The 27897-nt window shown below is 44.5% G+C and overlaps 1 protein-coding gene across 1 annotated transcript; it reads right to left on the bottom strand.

The window, feature by feature from the left end:
- Window positions 1–437: 437 nt before the first annotated feature.
- Window positions 438–25535, bottom strand: LOC115461826 (C-C motif chemokine 19-like). Its single transcript, XM_030191880.1, has 4 exons — window positions 25383–25535; window positions 18487–18610; window positions 12455–12551; window positions 438–776 (listed from the first exon to the last, which is right to left on the bottom strand). Exons 1-4 carry the CDS (start codon window positions 25441–25443, stop codon window positions 747–749), a joined length of 312 nt encoding a protein of 103 aa, XP_030047740.1. The 5' UTR covers window positions 25444–25535; the 3' UTR covers window positions 438–746.
- Between the last annotated feature and the right edge of the window lie 2362 nt (window positions 25536–27897).

Here is a 27897-nt window from a genome sequence, read left to right as displayed (position 1 = left end):
AAGGTGGGTGGGCAGGAGAACTCTGCCCTGTCCCACAAGTGATTTGGGGGCTCATTTTCAAAGCACTTGGCCTTCCAAAGTTCCATAGGTCTCTATGGAACTTTGGAAGGCTAAGTGCTTTGAAAACATGCCTCACATGTCTCTCCCTCTCTCGCCTGCATGCCATATGGTCTCTCAAACATCCCCCTCCCCCATACCTTTTAAATAGCAGATTTTCACTGGCAGCAAGCAGCAACTAATACACACTGCTCGTGTTGGCCCCACAGCCTTCCCTCTGATGCAACTTCCTGTTTCTGTATAGGTGGGAATACATTAGAGAGAAGGCTGGTATACAGGAAGGACAGTTGTTGGGAATTTTCGGCTGGTGGGGCTTGGGGATCCCTGCCAGACATTTCATAGGTGTGCTGCTACTGCGTGGGCCTGAGCCCAAAGTGGGTGGGCCTGGGCCCACCCGGACCCACCCTTGGCTACGCCACTTGACTGATAACATATATGTAGTTGTTTGCTTGAATTTGCTGCGGTGCATCTCTTTTCTGGAATTGGAAAGTGTAAATAAAAAGTTAAAACGTCAGAACAGGCTCCAAAGAAGATAAGATCCTAAAATAAGATAATCAAGTCCTTTGTCACCAGGTGTATGTATTCACATTTCCGATGGATTTGGCTTGAAGCTGCCTGCTCCAGACAAGCTGAAGAGAATGGAGGGTTCAGATGTTCCACTGAAACTTCTAACATTCTTCACTACCCCTTCAAGCGGTCTTCTGCTTACGACGTGCAGCCTTAAAATTGAAAAGGAAAGAGAGACAAACATTATTTCTATAACCAGCTGGTTACTATTCAATAGAGTCCACTGGGTTTCTACTTTTCAGGTGGTGGAGCACACTTTTGTAGCTTCCTATTAATTGTACTGAATAAGAGGAGGGAAATTATCCATCTGGGCTCCTGTTAAAATGTATTATTTTGCTATTAACCCCAGTTATTAATAACCATGGGCCCTGTTTACTAAGCTGCGCTATAGGCAAACAAGCGTTAGTAGCACACGCTAACACCAGAGACACCCATATGGGTGCCTCTAGCGTTTAGCGCGTGCTAAAAACAGCGCACCTTAGTAAACAGGGCCATAGGTCTCATTGCATTAAATATAACCTATGCTAAAACAGTAGGAGTTAGTGGTAAAATAACATGTTTTTTTTTAATTTAAATATATTTTATTGACAACTCAAAGGTAAACACCACAACGTTCTCAATGTACCCAACATACAAACGATAAGATATCATGCTGGAACCATACAACGTGTATATGTCCCTTCCCTCCCCCCACCATCCAACCCATCCCCCCCCCCCCCCCCCCCCCACTATTTCCATTTCCTCGGGAACTTGCTTTTTGCTATCCGAGTGGATTCAAATAAAAACAGTAAGCTCAATAACTCTGTACGCCTGGACAGCCCACATTCTACGAGACTAGAAAAAGTATCCAGGGACTGGGCTTAAGAGTACATGCCCGATCCCCCCCTCCCCCTGCTCCTCGTCTATAAACCTGTACTTCTTCCCATCCATACTATCCTCAACAAGCATTGATAAGCAAACTTTGTCCCCTTGGGCTGAGGATTTGAAGATATGGCATCCATATCCGGAGGAATGTCTTCCTACGTTTAGGCTAGACTTTCGAATCTCTAGCCTCCCATGAAGCTAAAAGGTGCACCTGATTACGCCAATGCCAGTAGGCGGGCACATCCGGAGAGGTCCAATATTGCATTATACACTTTCGAGCCACCAAACTCAGCTTTCTACATAACAGAGTTGCAGGAGCGCACAAAGGAGCAAAAGCCCTTGGTTGGTCTAGCAAAAACTGTCCCTCCGTTCCCTGAACTTTATACCCTAGCCTGATCAGAAACCCTCAGACCCGCTGCCAAAAGGCTCGCACCTGTGGGCACTGCCACAATTCATGATAGAAGGAGACAGGACCCCCCCCCCCCCCCCACACACACACACATTTACAACAGGTAGAAGTAACCTGCCCCAACACAAGAGCCCGCTGCGCTGTGGACATGTATCCCCGAAGGACTATTCTGTACCCACACTCACTCAACCGCTCATCCATTACTAGCTGCCGAAGGCCTCTTAAAGTAGCCTCCACATTCCATGACATTAATGTGTATCCCAGATCCTGTTCCCATTTTTGTTTGAGTCCGTCATACCGTCTCTGGGGTATACGCCGCACCAGAGCCCCATTCAAATCAGAGACTGAATGCCTTTCGGTTACCAGCTCTTTGAAAAATCCTCGGATCCGATCCCCCCATCGACCCCTCAAAGAGGCCTGATGTAAGGACTTCATATAGTATTTGACTTCTGTATAAGCAAACCTATTACCCCAGGCTACTCCCACCCTGTCCTGAATAGCCTCAAAAGGCACCTCCCCATTATCACGCAGCAAATACTCCAAGCGCACAAGTTTTAAAAGTAGCCCACATTGATAACTTTCCCCAGAGCTGATATTGTGATGTCATAATGCCTCATTCCACCAATGCCTAAGAGCTAGCCTCAGCAGTGATGTCACAATGGCTTGGCTCACTTTTATGGGGAAAAAAAGAAGCGAGGAGCGGAATCCTCACATACAACAAAAGCAATGGACACAAAGAGTGAGGACGAGTTGAAGAGGAAATCAGGAAGTCTTTATTAATGGTAAAATAACGACCCGATACAGCCGTGTTTCGGCATCAAAGCCTGCATCAGGGGTCAATTATATCTCTTGTGTTGTAGCTGAAGGTTAAACCAAAAGAAATATGGCTATGCGACTTCCTTAAATTTGAATAACGAAGAACCCTGATGCAGGGTTTGATGCTGAAACACGGCCATGTCGGGTCGTTATTTTACCATTAATAAAGACTTCCTGATTTCCTCTTCAACTCGTCCTCACTCTTTGTGTCCATTGGCTCACTTTTATTACATATAGCAGTGATTTCAATTTCTAGAGACATTTCTTTTGTCTTTAATTAAGTTATCAACGTAGGCTACTGTTAAGATGTGTTATTTTTTTATGCTTCTCAATTCTGGTTCTCCCTACCTATGGTTCTTAGAAATTCTTCTGGTTATCTTCAATTTCGTAAAAACCTTAAGACTTATTTAAGCATTTTTTGTCTTAAAATTTTTATTTTATGTTAATTTATTTTATATTTAACTTTGTTTTCTATTAATTTGTTATAAACCGCTTTGAATCGTTTGTTTACTCTTTCCAAAAATACTAGCACTAGGGGGCATGGGATGAAGCTACAAAGTAGTACATTTAAAATGAATCAGAGAAAATTTTTCTTCACTTAACGTATAATTAAACTCTGGAATTCGTTGCTAGAGAATGTGGTAAAGGCAGTTAGCTTAGCAGGGTTTAAAAAACTTTTGGACGGCTTCCTAAAGGAAAAGTCCATAGACCATTATTAAAATGACTTGGGGAAAATCCACTGCTTATTTCTGGGATAAGCAGCATAAAATGTATTGAACTTTTTTGAGATCTTGTCAGGTATTTATGACCTGGATTGGCCACTGTTGGAAACAGGATACTGGGCTTGATGGACCTTTGGTCTGTCCCAGTGTGGCAATACTTATGTACTTAACTAAGTGGGAGTTAGCGGGATACAAGAATTATATTACTTACTTACTAATTTTACTGTTAACCCCAGTTATTAGTAACTAGGAGGCGTATTTTCAAAGCACGTGCTTACAAAGTTACATAGAGGGGCATTTTCAATATGACTTCTAGGTCCGACTTTAGACATTTAGCAAAAAACGTCCAAAATCTGAATAAGAAAGAACTTCATTTTCAAAAAAGAAAACGTCTATCTTTTGTTTTCGAAAATACTGTTTCTAACAAGGTTTTGTGCTTTGGACGTTTTGTTGTTTGGTCCATTTTCAAAAAAATAAATGTCCAAGTGAAAAACTTAGAAAACCAAGCCATTGGGATGTAGGAGGGGCCAGCATTTTCAGTACACTGGTCTCCCAGACATCCCAGGAGATAAATGGGGGCAATGCAGTGGACTTCAAAAATATGCTCCCAGGTACATATTTCACCGTTGCTCCCTTATCTTGTCTGCCGAGCCCTCCCCAAAACCCAGTGCCCACAACTGTACACCACTACAATAGCCCTTATGGGTGAAGGGGGCACCTATATGTGGGTACACTGGGTGTCTGGTGAGTTTTGGAGGGCTCACCGTTTCCCTCACAAATGTGACAGGTAGAGGGAGATAGGGACCAGAGTCCCCCACTCCATGGTGCACTGCACTGACCACTACACCACTCCAGGGACCTGCAAGCTGCTGTAATAGACCTGGCTCTAACATCTGAGGCTGTCATAGAGGCTGCTAAATCATATCTGTATTCACATTTGTGGGGGGTGGGAGGGGGTCAGTGACCACTGGAGGGGGGTATTGGGAGATCACCCCTGATTGCCTCCAGTGGTCATCTGGTCATTTAGAGCACCGTTTGTGCCTTATTCGTTATAAAAGCAGGTCTAGGTCAAAACATCTTAGTTTTAGGCCTGGACACTTTTTTGTTTTGTTCCATTATGGCTGAAAAATGTCCAAGTGTTTGGAACGCCCAGATCCCGCTCTTAACACGCCCCTGACAGGCCCCCTTGTGATTTGAACGCATTTCTGACGGACTTCATAGAAAAACGTCTAAAAATTGGTTTTGAAAATACCAATTTGGATGTTTTTGTGAGAAAAACATCCAAATGCAGATTTATGCCATTTTTGGGACATTTTTCTTTTTTGAAAATGAGCTCCATAGTAACCTATGGAACTTTGTAAGTCTAAGTGCTTTGAAAATGAGCCCCCAAAATAACATTTCTTAGCAGCATATTGCTCCTGACCGTTTAAATTGTTTGTCCAGGTGTAAGCAGGTATATTCTGCGGCACATAACTGGCCACCTATGCCGAAACCAGAAATTTTGTGGGCGATCCGGGGGCAGAGTCAACATTCATCTGGTTAGTCAGGGGCGTAGCCAGACACCCAATTTTGGGTGGGCCTGGGCCCAAGATGGGTGGGAAGAACCCCGCCCCATCCCACAGGTGATTTGGTCTCTCCTGCATGCCATATAGTCTTTCAAACATCCCCCCTCTCATACTTTTTAAATAGCAGATTTTCACCAGCAGCGAGCAGCAACTAATACACACTGCTCATGTTAGGCCCACAGCCTTCCCTCTGATGCAACTTCCTGTTTCCACATAGGCGGGAGTACATCAGAGGGAAGGCTGTGGGGCCAGTGCAAACAGTATGTATCAGTCGCTGCTTACTGCAGGCGAAGATATGCTATTTACAAGGTATGCAGGAGGGACAGTTCTTGGGAGTTTTCAGCTGGTGGGGCTTGGGAATCCCTGCCAGCCACATCATAGGTGTGCTGATACTGGGTGGGCCCGGGCCCACCCAGGCCCACCCTTGGCTACGCAACTGAGTTAGGTGCTTATATTCAGCACTTAACCACCTATGGGGCCCTTTTTCAAAGGTGAGGTAGGCTCTACGTGCGTGCAGCGAGCGCCAAAATGAGACTACCGCCAGGCTAGCACACCCCCCTTCAGATTTGGTGTGTGTCCATACCGCCAGGACAATTATTTTTTTAATTTCCTACCATGCCCAGCGTTTCCGGCATTAATCGATACTTGGCGCGCACTGACCGGTCATCTCGCGTGTAGCACGTAAGCCTTTACCGCTAGATCAATGGCTGGCATTAAGGGCCCAGGCCACACATAGGCGTGCGCTCGTTTCGATTTTACCGCAGGCCGTAAAAACTGGCCCGGTGAGCGCCAAACAACGCGCCCACACTATCGCAGGCCGCTTTGTGCTGTGGCTTAGTAAAAGGATCCCTAAGTTAACTAGATAAATAGGGCTGCAAAAAGGTTGCTTCCTATCACCCAATCTCTGGTTCTAACCAAATTTGATTATTGTATGCCATATATGTGGCTATTAAAATCTCACGCTTTAAAAAATGACAAACAGCACAGAATACCGCTGTCCACCTTGTTTGCTCATCACTTTGAGAAGGCTTTCCCTCTCTTGTTAAAACTCCACTGGCTTCTCATAAACACCAGAATCACCTTTAAAATAGGTGTAACTGTTTACCAAATCCTACATGGTTTATCACCCTCTTATATGCAACAGCCAATTGATTTACCTTCACATAATAACACCTGGGGGGTGCACTGAAAAGTGGCCTGTGCTGATGTAGACACATGTATTGGATGCGCGCAGGTTCATTTTTCAGCACACCTGCAAAAAAAAGACCGTTCTTGTGCCAAAAATGGACTTGCGGCAAAATGAAAATTGGCGCTTGTCCATTTTGGGCATGAGACCTTACCACCACCCACCGACTTAGCGGTAAGGTCTCACGCACTAACTGGACGGCAATCATCAGCGCGTATACTGCCGATTACCACCCAGTTAGCGCCAAGCAGTAGAAAATGCATTTTTGGACGCGCGTATCGGACACGTATAAAAAGTGGAATTACCTCCTGGGGCGGTAGTGCCAAATGAATGTACGTTGGATGCGCCTAAGCGCCTACACACCTTTGCAAAGGGGCCCCTCAGAGAATACCTCATGCTCCGTTATCCAAACTGCACAGGTCTTTCTTGCAAATCAATCCTTGTCGCAGGCTTCACATATCTAAGTACCAAACTTTGGAATTCTTTACCCAAGCAATTAAGGTACTTGATAAATTATCTGAGATTTCGTAAATTGTAAAGGCTTTTCTATTAAGTACGTATCTTATCAAAAGACAATAAACTAATGTTGCCGTCTCTCATAGGCGCCCGGTATAAGAGGCTTGGACAGGCTAAGCCTCCCCTGCTGTGCTCTGAGAGGTTGAAATTGTTGATTTACCTCCATCCTCACAGCAAGAGCTGCAGTGAAAGCCCTCTAGCCTTGTGTGTAATCAGTTGTAGAAATTGGTTTATGGTTTGTTTACCTTACTGCTGGGAGAGCAGGGGGAGGGGGGGTTGGCTGGGTTGCCAGGGAGATATTTAACGAGGATGACTTCCTGACCTGCACTGAGAACAGATAGCAGCAGAATCGGACAACCAGACAACAAAGGTAGAAAAGATCATTTTATTTTTATTATAGTGTTTGGAATATGTCCACTTTGAGAATCAGGTGCTCAACATTAAAAAAGTTTATATTTATTTACTTATTTATGGCATTTTATCCCACATTAAACATGAATTAGGGTGTTTTGTTGCTCTACATGAGAATTGTGATGATATGATCCCTTGTTTCATATTGTTGACGGTCTGCATTTTCCGTATGGGTGGTATATTGGTGTATTAGGCAGGGCCGCCGAGAGACTGGGCCGGGCCCGGGCCGCCCCTGGGCCCCCCCCCCCCCCCCCACTCTACACCTTTTCTGATGTTTTGGTGCCACCTCAGTAAAGCCAAAACACAATCTCTCCACTGCAAAACACTATACACAAACTTTTGCAAAAATCCACTCATAACCTTACCAACCCATAACAGCATAACAACACTAATTCCAAGGACAGGACGAACTACAACCTTGTGCGTGGAAAGGCAGCACTATAATTACACCGGTCTCTAAAACACCAGTACACAACCTAATGAAAAACAAAACAAAAAGAGCTGCAAATACTACACACTAGCAGAATACTGTACCTTGATCACACATGAAAAACACATGGCAACAGATATGACACAAGGAACTAGAAATAAAAAAATATGAAGGCAAAATACTGAACTAGAAAGTTACCTCAAGAAGTCAGACTCAGCATGCAGCAATACTAGAAAAATTGAAACTTGCATGAAAAATATCACAGATACACATTTCCAAAAGCTGACATATTCCAATTAATAAATTCTGAATAAAATACTTTTTTCTACCTTTGTTGTCTGATCATAGTTTTTCTATTCACTTTGGTCCCATCTTCTGTTTTATGCAGTGTCTTCTTTCCATTTGATATTTTTTCTCTCATCATCCTCCTGTGTCCTTATGCGTCCTGTCTACCATCTGTAGCCCTGTCCCTATCCTTCCTCAAGTTTCGGCATCTGTCCTGAAAGTGTTCCGACCCAGCCCTTAAATTGAGCATTTCTCCTCACTCCCTTTCCCTCCATCCATGTGCATCTCCTTCCTTTGTCTTTCCTTCCCTTCATCCTTGTCCAATATTTCTTGCCTTCCATGCCCTCCACTCCATCCATCCATGTTCAGCATTTCTCCTCTCTTCCCTTCCCTCCATCCATGTACATGTATTTCCTGTCTTCCCTCCCCTCCATCCATATCCAGCATTTCTCCTCTCTTCCTTTTCCCTCCATCCGTGTGCATCTCCTTCCTTTGTCTTTCCTTCCCTTCATCCTTGCCCATCATTTCTTCTCTCTTCCCTGCCCTCCACTCCATCCATCCATGTTCAGCATTTCTCCTCTCTTCCCTTCCCTCCATCCATGTGCATCTCCTTCCTGACTTCCCTCTCCTCCATCCATCCATGTCCAGCAACTCCTCATTCTCCCCTGGCCTCTCCTCCATCCAACCATATCCAGTAAATTTCCTCTCTCCCCTGCCCCCTCCAATCATCCATCCATGTTCAGCAGTTCTCCTCTCCCCTCTGCCTGCCCTCTTGTCCAGCGATCTCTTCTCTCTCCCCAATGCCCTCTTGTCCAGCGATCTCTTCTCTCCCCCCCCCAGCCTCTTGTCCAGCAATCTCTTCTCTCTCCCCCCTGCCCTCTTGTCCAGCAATCTCTTCTCTCTCTCCCCCTGCCCTCTTGTCCAGCAATCTCTTCTTTCTCCCCCCCCCCCTCCGAGATCCAAGGCCCCTCTACTACTGCTTATCATTTCTATAGGCCTACTAAACTCCCTCCCTCCCTCCGAGATCCAAGGCCCCCCTCTCCTTCCATCCATCCGACCGAATTCCAAGGCCCTCCCTCCGAATTGCAAAAGCGATCTTGTTTTTACTTCGTCGGGGGTTGGCGAGAGCAGCATGCAGAAGAGAACGCAGTGAAAAGCGTGCAGACTCCCGCTTCAGCCTTCCCTCGTTGTCTGTGGTCCCGCCCTCAAAGGCGGGACCAGAACTGAGAGACAGACAACGAGGGAAGGCTGAAGCGGGAGCCTGCACGCTTTTCACTGCGTCTGCGTGCTGCTCTCGCCGTAACCCCCGCCGAAGAAGATCGCTTTTGCAATTCGGAGGGAGGGACGGAGGCGGGCCCTGGGAGTGGGACGGAGTGAGGGAGGGACCTAGGAGTCGGACGGAGGGGCGAGCATCCACGGACTTGGCGCCGGGCCCCCCTGGAGGCCCGGGCCCGGGGACTTTTGTCCCCCCCTCTCGGCGGCCCTGGTATTAGGTTCTGCCCAGTGTAATATTTATGGTACAGTAAGGTTCTGAGTGTGTTTTTGCACAAAGTTGTGCTTAGTGTTTTGCAGTTGAGCGATTGTGGTTAGTATATGCTTTGAGCAACCACTTTATTCTTTGACATATGATACATATCTAATATCTAAATTTAATAAAAGGTATTAATTGTGCCTTTTATTTTTATTTATTTATTTTTTCTGCATGTTATCAGACAATTATGGATTTAAGCTCCACCCCTGGCCCCACCCCTAACCCCGCTCCCTTTAGCCTCTCCAAACAGTTGGGCCACCAACCGCCTATGCTGTCTCTCTTATATGTTTCAGGATAATCAATATTCTAGCCTAGTTTCATGACAAACACACAATTATTCCTAATAAGTTAAAATGTTATAATTTAATTATCTGATTGTAGCATATTTTTTTATGTTTTTCTTGAACGTAAGCCACATTGAACCTGAGCTTGTTCGGGATAATGTGGGATACAAATGTCATAAATAAATAAATAAACTAAATTCTTATATTTATCAAGTTTAACTTGAATATTGAACTTAACTGGATAAGTGTTATCCGGCTATGTATAACCACATATGGCCTGACATTGAGTATCTGGGGATACTGCCGGTTGCAACCAAAAAAACCCCACTGACCACAGCTGGAGAAATATTGATCCCATAGAAACAGAGAAAAATGAAGGCAAATAAAGACCATGAGGGGCATAATCGAACGCGAACGCCCATGTGTAAGGACCTCCATCTCCGAGAATGGGTCCATGAAGGGGCGGGCCAAACCGTATTTTCGAAAAAGATGGACGTCCATCTTTTTTTTTTTTTTCGAAAATACGGTTTGTGCCAGGCGAATGCATTGGATTTGGGCGTTTTTTTGAGCTGGGTGTTTTCTTTTTTCAGCGATAATCGAAACCGAAGCGGCCCAGCGCAAAAACAACCAAATCCAAGGCTTTGGGTCATGGGAGGGGCCAGGATTCGTAGTGCACTGGTACCCCTCACATGCCAGGACACCAACCGGGCACCCTAGGGGGCACTTTTAAAACTTAAAAAAAAAAACTATTAAAATAACTCACAGGTGCATAGCTCCCTTACCTTGGGTGCTGAGATCCCCAAATCCCCCCCCAAAACCCACTCCCCACAACTCTAAACCATTACCATAGCACTTAATGGTGAAGGGGGGCACCTACATGTGGGTACAGGGGGTTTGGGGGGGTTTAGAGGGCTCCCATTTACCACCACAAGTGTAGCAGGTGGGGGGGGATGGGCCAGGGTCCACCTGCCTGAAGTCCACTGCACCCACTAAAAACTGCTCCAGGGACCTGCATACTGCTGTGATGGAGCTGGGGATGACGTGCAGGACGTCAGACTCACAGAAACAGAAGCCTGCGCAGCCACATTGCTGATCTGCAAAGGCAGGCTTCTACATGGAATGTTGCTAGTGGAATAGCAACATTAACATTCCGTGTAGAATCTCAAATAGTAGCAACAGAATCTCAATAGTAGCAACATTCCATCTAGAATCACCAATAGTAGCAACAGAATCTCAACATTCCATTTAGAATCTCAAATAGGGAAAGGGAAATGGGACTTGATATACTGCCTTTCTGTGGTATTTTGCAACTACATTCAAAGCAGTTTACATATATTCAGGTACTTATTTTGTACCAGGGGCAATGGAGGGTTAAGTGACTTGCCCAGAGTCACAAGGAGCTGCAGTGGGAATTGAACCCAGGTCCCCAGGCTGCTGCATTATCTGTTAGGCTATTCCTCCACCAAGATTCTTGGTGGCTCCTCAGACTGCCTGATCTCCTGGCATTTAAAGACCGGTATCAGGACCCCCAACCCCTCAAGTTTTATATCACTCATGCCAAAACCTCAGGGTCTGTGTTGGTTCAGATAGGGTGCTGTCATGGAATGTGGCTCTGTTTTAATGGCAGCCACAGTTACAATGCTACAGGCTGGTGGGACAATTTGTATCATGATGAAGCAGCAAAAAGGAAGATGTCTTTTGAAGATTTAGAAGGGGTATAATCAAACGGGGACGACCATCTCTAAGGACGTTCCAGCGAAGGGGCGGGGAAACCCGTATTATCGAAACAAGATGGACGTCCATCTTTCATTTCGATAATACGGTCGGGGATGCCCAAATGTCAACATTTAGGTCAACCTTAGAGATGGTCGACCTAAATGTTGAGATGGTCGACCTTAGAGATGGTCGTCCCCGGTTTTCGGCCATAATGGAAACCCAGGACGCCCATCTCAGAAATGACCAAATCCAAGCCCTTTTGTCGTGGGAGGATCCAGCATTCATAGTGCACTGGTCCTCCTCATATGTCAGGACACCAACCAGGCACCCTAGGGGGCACTGCAGTGGACTTCACAAATTGCTCCCAGGTGCATAGCTCTCTTACCTTCGGTGCAGAGCCCCCCAACCCCCCCAAAACCCATTCCCCACAACTGTACACCACTACTATAGCCCTTAGGGATGAAGGGGGCACCTACATGTGGGTACGGTGGGTTTTGGAGGGCTCACATTTACCACCACAAGTGTAACAGGTAGGGGGGATGGGCCTGGGCCTGCCTGCCTGAAGTGCACAGCACCCACTAAGAACTGCTCCAGGGACCTGCATACTGCTGTGATGGAGCTGGGTATGACATTTGAGGCTGGCATAGAGGCTGGAAAAAATGTTTGTAATTTTTTTTTTAATGATGGGAGGGAGTTGATGACCACTGGGGGAGTAAGGGGTGGTCATCCTCGATTCCCCCCAGTGGTCATCTGGTCAGTTCGGGCACCTTTTTGAGGCTTGGTCATGAAAAAAAGGGACCAAGTAAAGTCGACCAAATGCTCATGAGGGACGCCCTTCCTTTTTTCCATTATCGGCCGAGGACGCCCATCTCTTAACCACGCCCCCGTCCCGCCTTCAGTACACTGCCAACACGCCCCCATGAACTTTGGTTGTCCCTGTGACGGAAAGCAGTTGAGGATGTAAAAAAATCAGCTTTCGATTATGCCGATTTGGGCGACCTCAGGAGAAGGACGCCCATCTCCCGATTTGTGTTGGAAGATGGGCGTCCTTCCCTTTCGAAAATAAACTAGTTAGTCTAGGAAAATAATGCCTACCTTTTGTTTGTGAGCTTTGTCCAATTTTGCTACCAGGGCTTTTACCCACTCAACACCAGGAGGTGCGCAGAGAGCCTTGTTCTTTCTCGTAATGAACCTAGTAAAAAAACAAAAACAAGACTGAAACATGGTACTTTGGAAGAAAATGAAGTTTTTGATAGAGTAACTTGAACCCCAAGAGGGCAATTTTCAAAAGCTGTGATTAAAATTCCAGTGCAGACGTGAAATTTTGGGAGCAACAGTAGACTCTTATCTAATGACGCAGCTTCGTATCACAAACGTAGCATCTTAGTCTACCTCCACAACATTCACAATCTTCATTCCTAAAAAGAGGCAATTTTGCTCCTATAATCCTTGCCCTTAAGAGAATGTGCCTTGGCTACTGTAGCTCTTGGAAAAGTTGGGCTACCGCAGAAGATACAGTGGACAAAGCTTCAGAAGATGCAGAATATTATCGCCCGCTATCCCACTCGTTCTATAACTTTAGTTGTCGATCAAGAGACTTAACTGGACAGGAGAGCCTCCTCCCTGGTTAATTCATTTGGGCCTGTATTCAGTGGTACTAATTGTCCCCGCATTGTCTGGCTAGTGCAGAGCAGACTATAGGTGGAGCTGGGACCGAGCTGGTACTTGACTGGTTAGTGGTGATATTCAAAAAGGCTGTCCTTTTTCCACCAAGCTAACTGTGCATCGATCTAAATATCAGCCAGTGAGTGCTTAACTTCTAGTTGGACATTACTACTACTACTATTAAACATTTCTAAAGCGCTACTAGGGTTACGCAGCGCTGTACAATTTAACATAGAAGGACAGTCCCTGCTCAAACAGCTTACAATCTAAAGGACAAATGTACAGTCAGTCAAATAGGGGCAGTCAAATTGGGGCAGTCTAGATTTCCTGAAAGGTATAAAGGTTAGGTGCCGAAAGCAATATTGAAGAGGTAGGTTTTGAGTAGGGATTTGAAGATGGGTAGGGAATGGGCTTGGCGTAGGGGCTCTGGAAGTTTATTCCAAGCATAGGGTGAGGCGAGGCAGAATGGGCAGAGCCTGGAGTTGGCGGTGATGGAAAAGGGTACTGAAAGGAGGGATTTGTCTTGAGAGCGGAGGTTGCGGGTGGGAACATAAGGGGAGATGAGGGTAGAGAGGTAAGGAGGGGCTGCAGACTGAGTGCATTTGTAGGTAAGAAGGAGAAGTTTGAATTGTATGCGGTATCTGATCGGAAGCCAGTGAAGTGACCTGAGGAGAGGGGTGATATGAGTATATCGGTCTAGGTGGAAGATAAGACGTGCAGCAGAGTTCTGAACGGATTGAAGGGGGGATAGATTGTTAAGTGGGAGGCCAGTGAGGAGTAAGTTGCAGTAGTCAAGGCGAGAGGTAATGAGAGCGTGGATGAGAGTTCGGGTGGTGTGCTCAGAGAGGAAAGGGCAAATTTTGTTGATGTTAAAGAGGAAGAAGCGACAGGTCTTGGCCGTCTGCTGGATATGCGCAGAGAAGGACATATGTAACCAGACTCATTTCTGCCCACGGCTGTCAGCAGCTTAAAAACTGCCGACTGCCCTGGGCTGAATATTACTCCTTTAGGGCTAGATTCTATATATGGCGTATGAAAATTCTGCATGGAAAAAAAACCCCATAGACATATTATTTTATAGAATAGGCTTAAATTTCTACGTGCTACATAAAATTATGCCGAGTGCCTCTCCATGCGACCAAATGTAGTTGTGTCCGTTTACACCATGTTTTACTTGGTGTAAATCTCGACGCACGAATTAGGAGCAGAGTAACAGTGTGCATAGATTTTAGAAATGCTCACGTCCCGCTCATGGCCCTACCCCCTTATCAACTATGCGGTAATGACCTATGCGTGCCAAATGCCACTTGGCGTGTGTTTGATATGCGCTGCAGAAAAGAAAAATTATTTTTCGGACGCATGTATCGGACGTGCGCCAAAAATGAAATTACTGCAAGAGCCGTGCGGTAACTCCATTTTGGCATGTGTTGGGCGCGCGTAAACACTTAGGCGGATTACTAAAAGGGCCCCTAAGTTACATGCATTGTTATAGAATTTGCATCGATTCCTGTGCAGAAATTAATGCACCATATATAGAATCCTGGGGTTAGTACCTAAATGTAATTGCCATTTGCGCACTAAAATTATAGAGTGCTAGCACTTATGTAGGTAAGTGTACGCTCATGCATCCATGTGCTAGTGCGTGTTCAGCGTGTTCAGCCATGAGATGTGTTGAGAATTTCAACCTTCGACAGAGCTTCTCCCTAACTACACTGGATTCCAATCAAAGCTAGAATAATCTTCAAAACCTGCACATTCATTTACAAAATAATACAGCATTTGGCACCTGAATACATGTTAGACTTCATTGATTTACCAGCTCAAAGTGCATCCGTAAAATCCAGAAAATACTTTATACCTCACTGTAAAGACATCAATTTCAAGTCCATATCATGCAAAGATTTCTCCCACATAGACACTAAATGGTGGATTGATTTACCAGTTGAAATCAAATGAATTTCTAATTAATATTCCGAAAATTTCTGAAAACTTTTCTCTCTGAAAAATTCCAGAAATAGTTGCTATCCATCGAATTCTAGCATTTCTGTAAAAGCCTATGAACTCTAGCTAAGCTGTTTTAACGGACCGATCTTTACATCAATATTTGTATGTATTTTTACTTAATTGTTGTAAGCCACATAGCGCTGAATAACAGGTACTTGGATTATACGACGTGGAAGAACAACAATAAATAAATCCTATAATTTAGGTGCACAATTTGCTTAGGGTTGGAGTCAATAAAGCGGGGCTCAAAAAAGAAAAAAAAAGAAATTGGTGCTGAACGGTATTCTATATTGGGCGTTCCAGGATGGACACCTTTACTGAACAGTGTGTAGTGCCGGGATTCACATCTAACTTTGGGCACGAAGATTTACAACAACTGAATTTTGTGCCCATTTATTTATAATGCTGCTGAAAGTCAGTGGGTAGTAAACATAAATTGAGCAATGGCTGCTAAATATTTAACGAGTACTTTTCCTAAACTGCGGCAAAAGGGGGCCTGCGGGAGAGGGTCGGCGACAGGGGCGTCAAAAGTAGAGGGGGCCAGGGCTAAATCTGTGGGGACCCATGCCCCTGTGGCCCCACCTAGCTACGCCCCTGACGCACCCTATTTAGAATAGCACTTGTGCTTCTGTGCAGATCTGAAAGGGGGGCGTAATGATGGGAGGGACGTGGACGGGTTAAAAACCATGCAGTGTTATAGAATTTGGGGGATCCATGTCCGACTTGAACCGCCAAGATTTACACCTGGTTTCAGTTGCTGCTTTTGATGTGCGCTGAGGCCCCCTTTTCCCGCACCCGGTAAAAGGCTGTTTAAAAAAAAAAAACAACAAATGGCTTTGTGGTAAGTGAAGTACTTGCTGTATGGCCATTTCAGGGGGGAGCACTTACCGCCCCCCCCCCACCCATTAAGGGCTCCCCGCTAACCCAGTGGTAACCGGGAAGCACGAGGCGCTGCCCGATTACAGCTGGGTAAACACTGGTGCTAAAAAAATAAAAATATTTTTGTAGCACCGGAAATGGCGCACTGTGGGTGGGAACTGTCACCGGGCTGCTGCCTGCATTGGGCTTCCCCCTGCTTAGTAAAAGACCCCCTAAATTCCTTTGAAAATAGCAATTTATTCAAAAATTATCAGAGTAAAACAGGTAAGACAAGAGCCATCCTAAGACAGGCAGTAGGGCGATTCATCCATCACAAACAAGAATAACAGAGCAAACGTCTTAAGCAAAACAAGCACAAAAACTTTAAAAAAGCCAAATTAAAGAAAATAGCCGAAAGGCAAAAGAATCCATGCATTTTTCATATGCAGGAAACCTCAGTTAAAAAACCTCATATTGCCTACATTCACCCGTCAACCCCTCACTAAGAGGACAGAGTAGATTCAAGAGCTACTCTTTCTTGACTTGAAATAAAAGCATGCAAAGGTACTGGATGAAAAAATGAAAAAAAAACAAAACAAAAATTTTTCCCATCCAGAATGCTTAATTAAGCACTTCCAAGAGAATTTAAGGAAAAATGTCATACCTAAAGGAGTAGCTCAATATCTCAACTGAGTCCTACCATGTTTATTCAGCAGTGGCCAAGTAGCCAAGCCTTGAGCCTTACAAAAATTATAATCTTATCTCCCTCCAGGCTTCACAGATCCAGACATGAACTTACACGAATCTCATTGTATGTGTCTTTATAACAATATTAAATAAAGTAAGTTCCCCATTAACATGGCCCGGTGCCTTTCACCAAAATGAATTTATACTTCTCAGACTTATAGGTGGAGATACTATATATGGCGCCTAAAAAAAATCAGAGTCGAAATCTAAGCGTATTCTACAATCGGTGCCTAGATTTAGGCGTAGTATGTAGAATACGTTCATAGTAACATAGAGGGGCATAATCGAACGGGGCCAGCCATCTATATGGTCAGCCCCGTAAAGCGGCACCCCGACCGTATTATCGAAACACGATGGCCGGCCATCTTTCATTTCGATAATATGGTCAGAGCCGGACAAATCTCAACATTTAGAGATGGCCAGCATTGGTTTTCAGCGATAATGGAAACTAATGGCGGCCATCTCAAACCCTACCAAATCCAAGGCATTTGGTCGTGGGAGGAGCCAGCATTTGTAGTGCACTGGTCCCCCTCACATGCCAGGACACCAACCGGGCGCCCTAGGGGGCACTGCAGTGGACATCAAAAATTGCTCCCAGGTGCAAAGCTCCCTTACCTTGTGTACTGAGCCCCCCAAAACCCACTCCCCACAACTGTACACCACTACCATAGCCATTAGGGATGAAGGGGAGCACCTACATGTGGGTACAGTGGGTTTGGGGGGGGGGGGTTGGAGGGCTCCCATTTACCACCACAAGTGTAAAAGGTAGGGGGGGATGGGCCTGGGTCCACCTGCCTGAAGTGCACTGCACCCACTAAAAAGTGCTCCAGGGACCTGCATACTGCTGTCATGGAGCTGGGTATGACATTTGAGGCTGGCATAGAGTCTGGCAAAAAATGATTTTTAATTTTTTTGGGGGGTGGCAGGGGGATGGTGACCACTGGGGGAGTAAGGGGAGGTGATCCCCAATTCCCTCTGGTGGTCATATGGTCAGTTGGGGCACTTTTTTGAGGCTTGGTCCTGAAAATAAATGGACTAAGTGAAGCCAGCCAAGTGCTCGTCAAACCCGGCCTTCTTTTTTCCAATATCGTCCGAAGCCAGCCATCTCGTAACCACGCCCCCGTCCTACCTTCTGTACGCTGCCGAAATGCCCCCCTTTAACTTTGGCCAGCCCTGCAACGGAAAGCAGTTGGAGCCGGCCAAAATCGGCTTTCCATTATACCGATTTGGCCGGGTTTAGGAGATGGCCAGCCATCTCCCGATTTGTGTCGGAAGGTGGCCGCTAGGTCAATGGGTGGTGGTAAGGTCTCAGACCCAAAATGGACACGTAGCAATTTTGATTTTGCTGCACGTCCATTTTCGGGGGGGGAAAAGGGACTTTTTTACAGGTGCGCTAAAAAATGGATCGGTGCACGCTCAAAACCCGCGCCTACACTACCGCAAGCCATTTTTCAGCGTGTCTTTGTAAAAGGATTCCCAAGCAAGAAAATGCCCCTACCAGATGCCCTCAGGATACACGGAGATACATGATTACAGAACTGCCTCCCTAGCCGCTGAATATCACTGTTACCAGCAGCAAGGGCTTTTCATATTCTGAATAAATGTTTTTTTTTGTTTTTTATTATTAAAGAAGGATATTTTTATTGACATGCAAAAATATGCATCACCAGAATACAGAATGCAAAGACATAAGAGAAACTCGCAGGATATACAACCACATTCCCTTCTGAGTCTAACTTGTGGCCTAATTATATTCTAGTTACCTGACTCTCACCAACCCACGGCACCGAATCCGTGATACCGTATGTTCCAGTTTTCATACCAACGTATAGTAGACATATCTGAGTACTTACACCACTGCGTTACGGGTGCAGCTATTGTCTGCAGTCTGAATTCGATAGCTTTTCACCAGATGACGCTTGATTGGTTTGTGGCTGACAAGCAGACAGCAATCCGGAGTGCTGTTATTCCCAAAAACTAAGAGGAAGAGATGGAAGAGAGAGAGAGAGAGAGACAAAACAAAACACAAGACGTGAATCCATGGCTCAAACGTAGGATGTTTGTGTTAGGCAGAGTTTGTCAGGACTGGAGAATTTCTGGAGAAATGCTGAAGGAGCCTGAAAGACCAACAAGCTCCGGATTGTCACTGCTTTGATTTTAACCCAAAAGGTGGTGTATTTTTAACTGTGTTGCTTTAGACTTGATATATTTCCCGATTAGAAGCCTTTGTGCACCATGTCCACACTGCCATTAGGGAAATGGGACTTGATATACCGGCTTTCTGAGGTTTTTGCAACTACATTCAAAGCGGTTTACACATATTCAGGTACTTATTTTGTACCAGGGGCAATGGAGGGTTAAGTGACTTGCCCAGAGTCACAAAGAGCTGCAGTGGAAATCGAACTCAGTTCTCCAGGATCAAAGTCCAATGCACTAACCACTAGGAGTTGCTGATCTGCAAGGGCAGGCTTCTACATGGAATGTTGCTAGTGGAATAGCAACATTCCATGTGGAATCTCAAATAGTAGCAACAGAATCTCAATAGTAGCAACATTCCATCTAGAATCTCCAACAGTAGCAACATCCCATGTAGAATCTCAAATAGGGAAAAGGAAATGGGACTTGATATACCGCCTTTCTGAGGTTTTTGCAACTACATTCAAAGCAGTTTACACATATTCAGGTACTTATTTTGTACCAGGGGCAATGGAGGGTTAAGTGACTTGCCCAGAGTCACAAGGAGCTGCAGTGGGAATTGAACTCAGCTCCCCAAGATCAAAGTCCACTGCACTAACCACTAGGCTACTCCACTAGCAACAGTCCATGTAGAAGCCTGCCCTTACAGATCAGCAATGCGGCCGTGCAGGCTTCTGTTTCTGTGAGTCTGACGTCCTGCACGTATGAAGCTACAAAGTAGTAAATTTAAAATGAATTAGAAAAAAATGTTTCTTCACTTAACATGTAATTAAACTCTGGAATTCATTGCCAGAGAATGTGGTAAAGGCGATTAGCTTAGCAGAGTTTAAAAAAGGTTTGGCCAGCTTCCTAAAGGAAAAGTCCATAGACCATTATTAAATTGGACTTGGGGAAAATCCACTATTTCTTGGATAAGCAGTATAAAATGTTTAGTACATTTTTGGGATCTTGCCAGGATGCTGGGCTTGATGGACCTTTGGTCTTTCCCAGTATGGCAATACTTATGTACTCGGGACCCCTTTGGCTACACTCTGCATCATTGCTGTGACATTATCATACAGATTTCTTTCTTGTTTTAAAATCTTTATTTAATACCAGCGAGTAAAAGGAACAGTTAACAGTAAACAAGCAGCACATCAGTAAGCGCAATATCAGAACCTCAGGGACAAGCAAAGCGCATACCCATAGTCACTTCATGCCTTGCCCCTTAGTTCCAGAAGAGACCCCCATCCATTAACTCAGGGCCCTTCTATTAAGACGCACAGTCACCTACGGACGTAAAACGGGTGTCAAATTAGAACTACCGCCCGGCTACCGCGTGCCCTGGGCGGTAATTCTAATTTCTTGGATGAGCAGCAAAAAATAATTTCTATTTTCTACCGCGTGGTGCTAACACTGACGATTACCGCTCAGTTAATGCGTGAGATCTTACCGCTAAATCAATGGGTGACGGTAAGGTTTCAGGTTTCAGATCAACCATACAACAGGGAGGAAAAAAAGAGCCTCACAGCGCTCCTTGACAAAAACTATCTGTCGGAGCTAAAACGGACGAAAAATCATTTGGAACGGTCTATATCAAGTTTTCAGTGCTTACCACCGAGCACTGAAAACTTGATATAGACCGTTCCAAATGATTTTGCGCCACCAAGACCCTGAAGCAGTTTATCGAAACGCTGGCCATCGTTGGCTTGGTGTGGCAGAAGGGAACATAAGTACATAAGTAATGCCATACTGGGAAAAGACCAAGGGTCCATCGAGCCCAGCATCTTGTCCACGACAGCGGCCAATCCATGCCAAGGGCACCTGGCAAGCTTCCCAAACGTACAAACATTCTATACATGTTATTCCTGGGATTTTGGATTTTTCCAAGTCTGTTTAGTACCGGTTTATGGACTTGTCCTTTAGGAAACCGTCCAACCCCTTTTTAAACTCTGCTAAGCTAACCGCCTTCACCACATTTTCCACGAGGTCCAAGTTTTCCAACGTGAAAGATAAGTGCTCTTTCAGTATTTTTGCTGGTTTGAGGCGCATACTTGCAAAATAAAGATATTTTGAGGAGGTTCTTTTGAGCCTATGATGAACAGAGGACAGCTTTGCGTCTGTTTTAGCTCCGACAGATAGTTTTTGTTGAGGAGCTCTGCGAGGCTCTTTTTCCCTCCCTGTTGTATGGTTGATTGCCTGAGGTGTAGGCAATACTATTCACTGAATCATTTTCATTTCAGTGGGAAAGATAGTATTGTGTGAACATATCATTCTATTGACCTCATTTATCTGATTTCTTACACATTTTTTTTTTGTTTGTTACATTTGTACCCCACGCTTTCCCACTCATGGCAGGCTCAATGCGGCTTACATGGGGCAATGGAGGGTTAAGTGACTTGCCCAGAGTCACAAGGAGCTGCCTGTGCCTGAAGTGGGAATCCAACTCAGTTCCTCAGTTCCCCAGGACCAAAGTCCACCACCCTAACCACTAGGCCACTCCTCCACTGTTGCTACTATTTGAGATTCTACATGGAATGTTGCTATTCCACTAGCAACATTCCATGTAGAAGGCGGCCCTTGCAGATCACCAATGTGGCCGCGCAGGCTTCTGCTTCTGTGAGTCTGATGTCCTGCACGTATGTGCAGGACGTCAGACTCACAGAAACAGAAGCCTGCGCAGCCTTCTACATGGAATGTTGCTAGTGGAATAGCAACATTCCATGTAGAATCTCCAATAGTATCTATTTTATTCCCACTCCTGGCAGGCTCAAGGCGGCTTACATGGGGCAATGGAGGGTTAAGTGACTTGCCCAGAGTCACAAGGAGCTGCCTGTGCCTGAAGTGGGAATTGAACTCACTTCCCCAGGACCAAAGTCCACCACTGTAACATTATGCCGAACCTCTTACTCTGTTAATGATGATGCCATTACAACATAACGTAAGCCACGTTGAGCCTGCAAATAGGTGGGAAAATGTGGGGTACAAATGCAGCAAATAAATAAATAAATAAATAAAATAAGAAGGTCTCATTTCTGTACAGCTGAATCACATTAGGGACCTCTGGGGACCGATTGTAGATTCCCCTTGGAAATCAGATGACATTGAGCACTTTCCTGAAGTGTTCAATAATTCATTTGGGGCAAATGGAGCCGGTTGTTTACCATCTCTTTTTTGTTTTTAGATTGTTGTGGGTTGTGTTGGCTCCATAGCTGTTCATAGTTTTTCTATCGGATCACACTTCTCAGAGCATGCACAAGAAGCCCTGGCATGCTGCTCAGAGCCGGAAACAAGCAGCGGGAAGTGGCGGAAGTCTATTTGGCTGGCGGGGCTTTGCAAAACCAAAAAACTGTATATATGTATGTAACTTTATTATACATTATATTGGTACCAAGGATGTGTGTAGCAACCAATTTACAATCTGCATGTCTTACCAAATAAATACTCCAAATAATAGCAAAATCTGAAAGGCTCATTCAAAACTGTAACACGTTGTGAGAAAAAAGAAAATTGAAATCGGGTGCAAAAATACACTGCCATGAAAAAAAAAAGAACATTTTAATGACCTTAAAATACTGCTTTAAAAACCGGCTTTTTAAAATGCCATAGAATGTCAACAAGAATGTTCCTAAGAATCTGCAAATCTGAATATCCTGCCTTCTGTGCTCATACTGCAATCCTCACTCCTAACCTTCCCCCCCCTCAAAAAAAATAGTGTCTAATAATACTGAATATGTAATTGGATAGCAAGACACACCAAATTTGACTAAAATGACGACAACAGTTTCACAATTGACACCACTTTATTCCCCATTGACAATAATGTGAAAAATCTAGGTATAATTTTAGACAAACTTTTAACATTTGATACTCGAGTTTCCTCAGTAATCACAAAATCTTTCAGGTCTCTTTGGAAACTAAAAAGGATCAGACCCTATTTCTCGTCAGAAACATTCAGACTATTGGTAAAATCATTAACATTATCCAAGTTCGATTATTGTAATGCCATATATGCTGGCTGTAAGGAGAACCTGCTGAAAAAAACTCACTGCAGCCAGGTTCATATACAAAATCTCTCGTTTTGAAATTGCACTGGCTTCTCATTAAAACGAGAATCACCTTCAAATTATGTACCTTTATCTTTCAAATACTAAGTGGCACAGCTCCAGATTATATGGTACCATTAATAAACTTACCTCAAAGAAACATTAAATATGAGGCAAGAAACTATCTCAGACAACACCTCCCAAATTGCAAAAAAGTGATCTACAAAATTGTCCGCTCTGCAGACTTCACTTACCTACGAACCAAATGGCGGAACTCCTTATCACTCAAAATAAGAAATACACAGGAATATACCAGATTCCGCAAAATCCTCAAATTGTTCCTATTCAAACAAACCCTCACAAAGAACGACCATATCTCAAACAATTAATTATTACCTGACTTGGTTATTACTCTATTTACCATTAACCTTTTCTTTGCTTCATGTACAATTTCTCATTCATAATAGATTTTCTATATGTTAAACATCCTTAGCTATCCCAGTAGGTTTATGATACTGTATTGTAAAGTTGGATTCTTACAATAAATTACTTTCTTATGCATTATTCTTAGTTATGTATCCAATACTGTTTATTGTAAGCCACATAGAACTCAAACTTGTTTGGGATAATGTGGGATATAAATGTCAGAAATAAATAAATAAAATAGAAGTGATTTTAGGACATTTCCTATATAACAAAGGAGCTGGGAATTATAACCCTTGAAAAGCGATTATTGTGACAGAACTAAACGGATTCAGGCTGGAAGGAGGCTGATAGGGGACTCGGTACAGATTTGCAGGTAGCCTATTTGAGGGCATTAACCAGTGAGGCAGTGAGTGAGCTGTAAATATTATTATTCAGGTTAACTTCAACTGGATTTTTCAGCCGCATATATCCAAGTGAAGGTGCCACTTTATCTGAATAACTTTGCGATAAGTAATCGGGCTGATCGACTAGCTCTCAAAATTATCTGCACAAACCTTATCGGTTCTCTCTCTCTCTCGCTCTCCATGCATGCACATTCGCAGACACACAGGCAGAAAGAGAGAGAGGGAGAAGAGAGTTACTCTGCAAAAACAAACGAATTCAAAGAAAGCTACGGAAACAATGCAATAAAGTGTGCGAAGCTTTGTGCAGGGTTAACCCAGCTCTAGCGCACAATTCAGTGAGCGCACAGGTGCAAAAAAGGATTTTGCACAGGAGCTAACACTGCGCAAAAACATCTTAGATACCAGCGTACAACATATTTAAAACGATGGTAATGAGGCAATGCGCTATTTTTCTGCACAGAGGACTGCAAAGCAGAGTACATAAGTATTGCCATACTGGGACGGACCAAAGGTCCATCAAGCCCAGCATCCTGTTTCCAATAGTGGCCAATCCAGGTCGCAAATACCCGGCAAGATCCCCAAGAAAGTACAAAACATTTTATACTGCTTATCCCAGAAATAGTGGATTTTCCCCTAGTCCATTTAATAACGATCTATGGACTTTTCCTTTAGGAAGCCATCCAAACCTTTTTTTTAAACTCCGCTAAGCTAACCGCCTTTACCACATTCTCTGGCAACGATGCCCAGGCTTTAATGCCAAATTTGAGGAGGCACAGAAAGGTCAGCTCCTTCTGCAGCAGTGTTTGGGAGGGTTTCATGCCTGTTTTTCTTTTTACCGCCTACATACAGAACTCGCAATTTTGTTCTGACCTGAAGGACACGGGTAAAAAGGCTGCCCAGAGCACACGGTGCAGTGCTAAGGACAGCTAGAACTGGGGGCAGGTCTGAGCTGATGGAATTGTACTGGCTCGCATCTGCGCATGTGACGGAATGATATTCTGTGCATAAATATTTGGACAGCATCCCAGCACATGTGTAGATGTGTGCTGATACTGTGTTGCTGCTGAAACACGGGTGCAGTTCTAATTACCGCAGCACCGAACAGTGCATGCGTGCATCCGTGTGCTCGCCCAGGTGAGCGCATAAGTTTTGTGCAGGGCCTATTTGCATACAGTTGGGTTATTGTATAGGTGAGCAAAATATTTGACCTTGGTTTGTGTTAGGAAGCTGTGTGCAAGCTGTCAGCGCGTGGCTCTAACGCAAGCTTCCTGCATCCGTCCCTTTGCGTTGCACCCTGTCACCTAGCAGCTCTTTATTACACTGTCAAGCAAGGACAGAGTAGTGGGTAGCAGTAACTCGTTTTTGAAACGGGCCGTTTCCCTATGGAAATTAGCTCCAAGTTGCACGAGGCGCAAAAGAAGCTCCATCATGTACCTGCTAGTCATGTGGGGCAAGGACACGTGACAAAATCCGTGCATAGGCTTGAAAATCAAATCTGCACATGTGTGAAACTAGGTAACTAAATTTGCACGCCAGCCCCTTGAAAAATTCGCTTCCCACTCCCATTGAGGAGCAGAAAGGACATTTCAGCTCTGTAGTCCCACATTTTGCAATGTCTAATGATTGCCTTGTAGTACCTGCAGCCAGCAGTCCTTGCTGACTATGACCATCCCGCAGCCCCCTGCCTCCCAGTCTTACCTTGCATGGTCTCCCAGCAGCAGAGGACGATGAGACAGAGGAGGGAGATGCGGAGAAACATGCTTGCACCTAGGCTAACTGGTGGAGCAGCTGGAGCCAGGGATAGGGTTGTTATCTGTGACTTTCTGGCAGTCCTCTCTGACACTCAGCTGTGTGTTCAGCTCCTGCCTCTATTTATGCTCCCTGAACATTGCTCTTAGTTTCGTTTCTTGTGAGCTTGCTGGGGAAGGGGGAGGGGGGGAGTTAGAAAAAAACAAAACCCTTTATGTCTTTGGCCCAACATTCCATAGTCCTATAACACTGTACAGAGCTGTATGAGAACCGAGGCTAACATAGCCCCTACCATGAGGTTTCCCAGCATGAGACACCCACTTAACCCTTTTGGGAGAGATCCAGATGTGATGGAAAGCAAAGTTCCCCCGTCTGCATTGCCTGTACTTGCTCAAACACAACTTTTACTGTACAGCGGATCAGAAAAGTTTTAAAACATGACCCAGTTTCCAGGAGTCAGTAGAGCACTGCTCCAGAAATAAAGCAGGTGTTAGCTATTGCCTAACTAGAATGGCTTAATTCAAGAAAGGACTCTGCCAGATTCATAATCTCTTATTTTCTTGCAGCGCTGCAAGAGAAATCTAGCAGAAATGTGCGACCCCTGAATGCTACCCATCTGTGGGGTAATCAAATTATAAAATAAGGGCATAGTTATCAACATGACTCATTTTGCACTTGGACTAGCTTGCAATACACACTGTAACTTAGATCAGTTCCTTATCACATGCTTAACTATACAAAGAACTTGCCTTCAGTTTAGCTAACCATTAAATTACCCAACTGACTTTGTACCACACATCTTGTTCCCATCATATCTCTGCTCTTGGTCCCTCAGCTATATGGTAAGCCGTATTGTAGAAAGTTTTTAGCATCATATCTATGTTAGTTGACTGTTCTAATGCATGCATACAAGTGCATAAGTACATAAGTATTGCCAGACTGGGACAGACCAAAGGTCCATCAAGCCCAGCATCCTGTTTCCAACAGTGGCCAATCCAGGTCACAAATACCTGGCAAGATCCCCAAAAAGTACAAAACATTTTATGCTCCTTATCCCAGAGATAAGCAGTGGGGTTTCCCCAAGTCCATTTTAATAATGGTCTATAGACTTTTCCTTTAGGAAGCCGTCCAAACCTTTTTTTAAACCCCGCTAAGCTAAGCGCCTTTACCACACTCTCTGGCAATGAATTCCAGAGTTTAATTACACGTTGAGTGAAGAAACATTTTCTCTGATTTGTTTTAAATTTACTTCTTTGTAGCTTCATTGCATGCCCCCTAGTCCTGGTATTTTTGGAAAGCGTAAACACACGTCTACCCTTTCCACTCCAATCATTATTTTATAGACCTCTATCATGTCTCCCCTCAGCCGCCTTTTCTCCAAGCTGAAGAGCCCTAGCCGCCTCAGCCTTTCCTCATAGGGAACTCGTCCTCATTCCCTTTATCATTTTCATCGCCCTTCTCTGCATTTTTTCTAATTCCACTATATCTTATTTGAGATGCGGCGACCAGAATTGAACACAATATTCGAGATGCGGTCGCACCATGGAGCGATACAAAGGCATTATAACATCCTCATTTTTGTTTTCCATTCCTTTCCTAATAATACCTAACATTCTATTTGCTTCCTTAGCCGCTGCAGCACACTGAGCAGAAGGTTTCAACGTATCATCAACAACGACACCTAGATCCCTTTCTTGGTCTGTGACTCCTAACGTGGAACCTTGCATGACGTAGCTATAATTCGGGTTCTTCTTTCCCACATGCATCACTTTGCACTTGCTCACATTAAACGTCATTTGCCATTAGGTGTATCATTAGTATTATGCTAACTTTGTATTATATCTCTGGCATTTGAATTCCAGTGCTGTTAAATGTGTACATTTTTGATACTATTTCAAGATAGATCTATTATTAGGTTTCAATTTACTGTTTTCAAGTTTACCTCAATTTATTGTATTTAGTTTATTCTTGGTTATTTTACTATTGTTATGCTGTTAACAAAATTGTAAGTTTTATGTTAAACTGTACCTGCTGTACACCTCCTCTTTTCTATCTACACTTCTTCCCTTGGTTCATTAATCTCATCCCATGGCTTTTCCTACCATCTCTATGCTGATGACTCCCAAATCTACCTTTCTACCCCTGATATCTCACCTTGCATCCAAACCAAAGTTTCAGCGTGCTTGTCTGACATTGCTGTCTGGATGTCTCAACGCCACCTGAAATTAAATATGACCAAAACCGAGCTTCTCATTTCCCCCCCCCAAACCCACCTCCCCGCTCCCCCCGTTTTCTATTTCTGTTGATGGCTCTCTCATTCTCCCTGTCTCCTCAGCTCGAAACCTTGGGATCATCTTTGACTCTTCTCTCTCCTTCTCTGCTCATATCCAGCAGATTGCCAAGACCTGTCGTTTCTTTCTTTACAACATCCGTAAAATCCGCCCCTTTCTTTCCGAGCACTCTA

The sequence above is a fragment of the Microcaecilia unicolor genome, chromosome 2 (assembly GCF_901765095.1).
Source record: "Microcaecilia unicolor chromosome 2, aMicUni1.1, whole genome shotgun sequence".
NCBI classification, from domain to species: domain Eukaryota; kingdom Metazoa; phylum Chordata; class Amphibia; order Gymnophiona; family Siphonopidae; genus Microcaecilia; species Microcaecilia unicolor.
This window is presented reverse-complemented; position numbering and strand designations above follow the sequence as displayed.

Excerpts from the sequence above, each read along its gene's own strand:
- LOC115461826 (XM_030191880.1), bottom strand. The coding sequence starts at position 25,443 with ATGTTTCTCCGCATCTCCCTCCTCTGTCTCATCGTCCTCTGCTGCTGG. Across the intron at positions 18,611-25,382 it reads CTGCTGGGAGACCATGCAAG|TTTTTGGGAATAACAGCACT; the intron begins GTAAGACTGGGA and ends TCTTCCTCTTAG. Across the intron at positions 777-12,454 it reads ACAAAGCTCACAAACAAAAG|GCTGCACGTCGTAAGCAGAA; the intron begins GTAGGCATTATT and ends TTCAATTTTAAG.